At 44.0% G+C, this 7,585-nt stretch overlaps 1 protein-coding gene across 1 annotated transcript; it reads left to right on the forward strand.

Annotated features, from left to right (window-relative positions):
• Nucleotides 1-4,868: 4,868 nt before the first annotated feature.
• On the forward strand, nt 4,869-7,299 carry LOC120655787 (cytochrome P450 76T24-like). The gene is made up of 2 exons (XM_039933753.1): nt 4,869-5,811; nt 6,334-7,299. The coding sequence occupies exons 1-2, from the start codon at nt 4,903-4,905 to the stop codon at nt 6,940-6,942; spliced, it is 1,518 nt and encodes a 505-aa protein (XP_039789687.1). The 5' UTR covers nt 4,869-4,902; the 3' UTR covers nt 6,943-7,299.
• The last annotated feature ends 286 nt before the right edge of the window (nt 7,300-7,585 follow it).

The raw sequence follows: 7,585 nt of genomic DNA on the forward strand, positions 1-7,585 counted from the left end.
GATTGTGTGTTTTCGGTTTACGCACAAAACAACACGACTTATAGATTTTTAGTTGTGAAATCAGATTCTCCTGATGTGAGCGTATACACAATCATGGAGTCCCGTGACGCTTCATTCTTTGAGGAAGTTTATCCCATGAGATCAGCAAGCAATAGTGAAACTCAGATTTACACTCAATCTGAAACAATTGCTCTACCTGAACCAAATAGTGAACCGGTTACATCCAACAAAGATAATGATAAAGTTGATGATGCTCCATGCAGAAGCAAGAGACAAAGGGTTGCAAAATCCTTTGGTGATAACTTTATTGTTTATCTTGTGGATGACGTGTCAAAAACACTTCTAGAGGTTTGTGCTGCATCTCCTGATGCAGAGTATTGGAAAGAGGCAGTCTGTAGTGAGATGGACTCCATCATGTCCAATGGGACTTGGGAGATCACTGATTGTCCAAGCGGGTGCAAATCAGTTGGATGCAAGTGGATCTTTAAAAAAAGAGAGGCCTGATGGTACTATTGAAAAGTACAAGCAAGATTTGTGGCCAAGGGTTATACACAAAAGGAAGGAGAAGATTTTTTTTGATACTTACTCTCCAGTAGCTTGGATTGCAACAATTAGAGTACCGAGGAAAAAAAATATATGGAGTAGCCAGATGGCTTTGTTGTCCCTAGAGAGAACAAAGTGTGCAGATTAATAAAATCCTTAAATGACCTAAAGCAAGTACCTAAACAGTGGCACGAAAAGTTCGACATAATTTTAACATCTGTAGGATTTAGCATGAACGAGGCAGATTAATGTGTGTACTACTGTTATGATGGGGATGAAGGTATTATATTGTGTTTGTATGTCGATGACATACTTATATTTGGGACTAGCACTGCTGTGATTGATGAGATCAAGTCTTTCTTATCTAGCAGATGTAATTCTGAATATTAAATTGATTAAAAATGAGAATAGGATTAGATTTAGTCAATCGCATTATATAGAAAAGGTTCTTATCCGCTTTGGCTTTGCAGACTTTAAGATCGCAAGTGTGAAACTTCAAAAATTTGAAGGACAGGGAAGTGATCAATTGAGATATTCTCAAATAATTAGATCCCTTATGTATTTAGCTAGTGTGACCAGACCAGACATGTCCTATGCTATGAGTAAACTGAGCCAGTTCACATCAAACCCAGGAGATGATCATTGGAAAGCACTCGAGCGAGTGTGTCGTTATCTGAGAGGTACTTCAGATTATGGAATTCACTACTCGGGATACCCACCTGTGTTAGAGGGGTATAGTGATTTCAATTGGATCTCAGATGCGGATGAGATCAAAGCTACTAGTGGCTATATATTCACTCTAGCGGGTGCTGCAGTTGTGTGGACGTCCTGTAAACAAACAGTCTTGACAAAATCAACAGCTGAAGCAGAACTTGTAGCACTAGAGACTGCCACTAATGAGGCTGAATGGCTTAGAGAGCTGCTTATGGACTTACCTTTGCTTGAGAAGCCGGTACGACCCATCCTAATGTATTGTAATAACCAAACAATGCTATCACAGGTTATGAGTACAAACGATAATTCCAAGTCCAACAAGCATATTAAGCGGAGGCTTAAAACTGTCAGAAAAATGAAAAACTCTAGAGTAATAGCTGTGAGCTATGTGAAAACTGAAAATAATCTGGTGGACCCTTTCACAAAGGGATTATCACAAAATGAGATTTCTGTGATGTCCAAGGACATGGGTATGAGGCCCATTTGAGTATGTTACACCACAATGGTAACCTATCCTATAGGATCCCGTGAAGTATGAAATAGGAGAAACAAGTTTATGGTGTAACTCAAAGAGTACATTAAAACTAATAAAAATATACCCATGTCCAAATGATAACTATAGTACTCTTTACTGCTTGGAAGGATGGCATAAAGCCTTAATGTTCCCCATTGAAAAGATATCAGCCAGCAGGATATTCTTAAAGGGGAACACCTACGTGAGTCTAACTGTAGGTCACAGTTCTTGAGACAGGGCGCTCTCATTGAAAACTCACTAAAAAAATATGGGAGCAGACCTTTAACGCTCCAGTTAGGCGAGGTCTCATTGGTAGCCTAGTATCAGCTATGATTTCATGTGATGTCTGACTGCACTAAAATTGGGAATTCAAGGTGCAGTCCATTCTCCGGTCGTAGGAAGATGACTCTTGACGATCTAGGTGTAAGTTCAACCCGTACGAGACTTATGCTAAAGCGCCGGTATATTAACATTACTACAACACATTGATCCTTTTTTCCTTCTTATTCTTTCTTTGGCATTGGTGGGGGATTGCTGAAAATAGGCCCATGAAGAGGCCCATTTTAGAAATCCCAAAGCAAGAGTGTATGACATCCTTTAGTCCCACATCGCTAGTTCGAGTTGGTCAAACCAACTTAAATAGAAGAGCTTTCCCTTGTGTTTGAACACACAATAAAGGGGAAGATTGGGGCTGGTTTACACCAGGCGAGTGCGTATTTGCGTATGTTTTCGTGTGAGGAACGACATGACGTGTGACTTGGGACGCAGCGAGCAGCCAAGCTAAGTTGGTGTAAATCTTTTGCCATTTGCGCATTAATCTGTTGACAACAGTCATTAGACGGGATTAGTGTGCAATTAGTGCCATAATCCTGTGTTAAATTTGCAGTATTAATCCGAGTCAATTGGGTGATTTCTACTGCCATTAAGTGGTGTTTTATGGCGAAAACGGTCAGCTGTGAGCTGCTCTCTCGCCTATAAGGATTTCTGGAGACGTTCAGAAAACACACACACACGTACAACCTCCACATCCTCTACTCTCTTTTTCCTACTGGGAAGCTGTGCTGTGGTATTGACCTGCTAGTTCTGACCGGCTCTTCTCCTTGGCGTGCACTGTGGAGAAGGGTGAGTGGTGTATCTCCGAGCCGTTGCCGTCGTGAAGCCTGCACGAGGGATGGCAATAAGGTTTCTGGGTAGCGCAACTGCGCGACCGCTCAAGGCCGATCGACTATGTTTGGCACTACTACAATCTGCACTGCATCGTCTCTTCACGAGGATGGAGCGCTGATCGATATGAGTAATTGAATTTAACATGAGAATGTTTCTGCTCGATTTACTCTATCAGTTTTCAATTCTGTTTGAGATAGCAGTAGCGTTGTTATTTATATTTCGTCTCAAATTGAAATCTAGTCTCTTTAAACACATATTTCCAACAAAGTCATGCTAATCTCGTTGGTTTTTGTGCAAATTTTGTAAAAAAAATCAATTGCGGTGGGCTAGGGAGTAAAAAAGGTATGCTGATCTTCTTAATTTTGGTGCGAGCAATGAAAAGGAAGCAATTGGTTAACTGAACAATGTACTAATGAGGTATATCCGTCTTTTCTCTGTCTTCATAATCTGTCTATAAAAATCTAGTACACCCTACATTTCAAGACACAGGGAGTACATGTAGATGGGGCTCATCTCCCCTCTCTGCTTCTTCCTCCTTCTTCCCTCTTTATTCTTTCATTCTAAAAATAGAGCGATGGCTGGGTATCCTTTGATCTTAGAAGGTAGGAGGGCTTATCCCCCTGCCCCCTTACGATCCGCCCTTATGAAGCATTCACTCGGAAGCTTCTCTCTGATCCACAAGCATCCAAAATTATAGTACAATGTTCGCCCTCCGGTCCTAAATACATGACGTTGGACAACTTATTAATTAGTTCAATCATTGAGGCCGGAAGAGGTGATTGGTCATTTGCTGTCATATTTCTCAAGCTGCTGTTGATAGCTCATGCATGACCCTTACCCGCCACCAGCATACGATTCAAAAACATGAGCTCAAAACTCGTCCAGACACGAAATCCTTCTGGCTAATGTCAGTATGCGATCTGGTTACTTGTAAACTGGGCAAGAATTGGGGCTCTCGAGACTTAACCAGGGATGCAATCACAGCGCAAGCTTCAGGTGCAGGTAAGCATAGTTCGGCTCACCCAATGCCACTTGAAAAATCAGCGGAATTCGGTGAGATGTATAAGTTTAAACTTTTAGGTGGGATCGAAAAGGCGCAGCTGCGTCATCAACCAAGTTGATTAATTAATTATCTTGTTGATATAGAGCTAGATATTGTGTCCGTAGAAAGGAGAGACGGTTGATCGAGCTAGGCTTGATTTATAGTATCAAGTAGTCGGGTCGGTTTTCACAAACAAGCTCTTTGTTAATTTTGTTTGCCAGTTTTAGGAATCGAAATCTTTAAAAAATATTAGAACTCGGGCAGCTGTAATATAATCATAATAACATAGTGCGGTAAATAATAATGCCCAGCCCTTAATTAATTAACATCTACTTTAGCTTACCACACTGGAAGTTTGGTGTATGAAAATTTGTGTGGTATTTCAAAACAGGGTCATTTTCACAAAGGACAATCTAATTATTAGAAGGGTTTGGAATAAGGTAGTAAAACTGCTGCTGTTGTAGTAAAAGTAGAAAAGATTCAACAACCTTTTTAAACGTCATATGCTATGGTGAATGTTGAACATCTTTTTAAATTTTAACCAGTCGGTGAAATGGGCGGTGAAAACAATAATCTATGACTACTGACATACTATACATCCTTCTATTTGGCAATTTGGCTCAAGCATGCTCTGTGCTTGAGATATTGGCAATGTCATTTTCCGTCTCCCATGTATGGCCTTTCATTTTTTTTAATAATTGGACAGTTATATTCTAATTTTATGACTATGTTGTGCTCATGAAGGACTAGCATCTACTATGTGTAATAAGTGTGGACTGATTCCACCTCCGAGAGGAAGCCTGGGCTCCTCTTCCATGATTTGGACAGGTATTGTTGGCAGTTGGCACGGCTAGCTAAGTGGTGCATAAATAGATGGGAGCACCAGCGCCTGGCATGGTCAACCAGCTGCTAGCGGAGCACCATGGCGTCCCTCCTGCTAGCAACAGTGTTGTCCTTCGGTTTCATCCTCATCTCCACGTACGCCTTCCAGCTGATCGCCGCCGCTCGCCGCAACCTCCCCCCTGGCCCCTTGCCGCTGCCGGTCGTCGGCAACCTCCTCACCATCGGACGGGGCAGCCCTCAGCGCTCCCTAGCTCGCCTCGCCGAGCGCTACGGCCCCATGATGTCCCTCCGGCTCGGTGTCGTCCCGGCGGTCGTGGTCTCCTCGGCGGACGCCGCGCGCGAGGTCCTCCAGAGGCACAACGCTTGCCTGGCGGACCGCCCCATGATCGACGCCTGGCAGGCCAACGGGCACCGCGCCAACTCCGTCATCGCGCTCCCGCCGCACGCCAAGTGGCGCGCCATGCGGCGGCTCTGCGCGGCGGAGCTGTTCGCGCCGGGCCGGCTGGAGGGGCTCCGGCCGCTGCGGCAGCACAAGGTGCGGGAGCTGCTCTGCCACGTCTCCGGCAAGGCGGCGCTCGGCGAGCCCTTCGCCGTCCGCGAGTCGGTGTTCACCGCGGCCATGAACATCCTGTCGCGGACGATGTTCTCCGTCGACCTCGACTCCGGCCCGGCGTCGTCGTCGTCATCACTCGGTCGTGGCCTCTGCGATGCCGTCAAGGAGGCCACGATCCTGGCGGCGACGCCCAACGTGTCGGACTTCTACCCGGCGATCGCGGCGGCCGACCTGCAGGGTCTTCGGCGCAGGATGGGGCCGCTCGTCACAGATGCCCACAAGATATTGGACGAGCTGTTTGCGCAGCGGCTGCTCGACCGGGAAGCTTGTGAGCCACCCAAGAATGATATGCTAGACGCGGTGCTTGACAAGGAACAGGAAGAGCAGCAGGAGGGCTCTGAGATCAATCGCTCAACAATCAAAGGATTGTTTACGGTAACCACATACTTTTCATACTAAGTTGTAGAGTTTCAATGATCAAATTAATCTACTTTGACACAAGTTTGGCTGCTGCTAATATATAGGAAAAGAATAATGAGGTTGCTCACATAATAAATGGTTTTAGCTGTGCTGTCGCTTATGCCGCCGGAACTGTTTCTATTTTTATAAAAAGATTTTTTTAGAAAAGGAAGAGAGTTTCCAGCTTGTAAAAAGAACAAGATAAATGGTTACTGCCATTAGATTTCTTTAGAGAGTACTGTTAAACAATTATCTACAAACGGTCACAAAAGCCGAAAGTATGAAACTCCACATGAAAATGTTATCGAATATAATTTAACAATACGGACTTTGGCAACATGATCCAAAACATTTCTTATAGATAATTAATTGATCATGTAATTTTTTTTGTGAAAGATAATTGATCATATAATGTCCAACTATTACTCTTTGGGTGGCAACATCGTTGGCCAATTATTCACAAACACTGATGCCCTTTGGTCAATCGATCCATCACAGGACATGTTTGTTGCGGGATCAGATACAAGCTCAACTGCAATCGAGTGGGCCATGGCCGCTTTACTGAACAACCCTCAAGTGATGGAGAAGGTGAAGGGGGAGCTCAAGAGAGTTCTTGGCAAGAAAACAGAAGTTGAGGAATCTGACATTGCCCAGCTTCCATACCTTCAAGCCGTCGTGAAAGAAGTGCTTCGACTCTATCCTCCGGTCCCGATGTCATTCTATCGCGCAGAGACCACGGTAGAAGTGCAAGGGTACACCATTCCTCAAGGAACCACCATCATGCTCAACCTGTGGGCAGTTCATCGGAATGCTGACGCGTGGACAGATCCTGAAAAATTTATGCCCGAAAGGTTCATGGATGGAGACATCGACTTCTCGAGCAAGGAGTGCAAGCTGATCCCATTTGGTGGTGGCCGCCGCATCTGTCTTGGGTTGCCGCTGGCATATAGGACGGTTCATTTGATTCTTGCGTCACTGCTGCATGAATTCGATTGGGTACTTCCTGAAGACGCCATGGGAAGTGGTGTTGACATGACCGAAAAATTTGGAATTGTGATTTCTATGGCTACTCCATTAAAGGTGATCGCAAAGAAGCGTGACCTGTAGATGCATCTTGCATCTTGTAGTAATATAATGAAAACTGCTATGGATCTATCACTATGAGTTGTGGTTGAACAGAAATTATATTTGAGAGGTAGATTGAAATAAGGGAGTTGCTATATTTTAGGACTATGAAATATGTGACATAAAAGTACTTGTAGATAGAAGTCGTGACTGCAGCAGTGATGCTGACCACTTTTTAAGAAGCGTGACCTGTAAATGTGCCTTGCAGTAATCAAGCTGCTGGATCACCATGAGTGTGGTTCAACAGAAGGTAGTAGATTGAAAGAAGGGAGTTGCTATACTGTAAAACTATAATATGAAATATGTTTTATAAAAGTAGTTATAAGCCTTTTTGTCCTCTCTCTACCCCTCTTATGTTGTCTTATATTTTCTGTAAATCACAACCGCATGCTCTAATTTGTTGCGAGAGTGGTAGCCCTCCGCATTGTTGTAAGAAACTTTATTCCATCATATCATGGCCCCGAGGTTTGTAGATATTAAGAGTGAGTAAAGTGTTCTTGGGCTTGGATTAGGAGAGCTTTCAGCCCATGCGGCAGTTTTTGGGCCAAAGGTCTTGTAAAGAGATGATTGATAAATTCTGGTTGTGACGGTTGTGAGATGGTTATGGAATAGCGAGTCCTCAGTT

Source organism: Panicum virgatum, chromosome 1N (assembly GCF_016808335.1).
Source record: "Panicum virgatum strain AP13 chromosome 1N, P.virgatum_v5, whole genome shotgun sequence".
NCBI lineage: Eukaryota > Viridiplantae > Streptophyta > Magnoliopsida > Poales > Poaceae > Panicum > Panicum virgatum.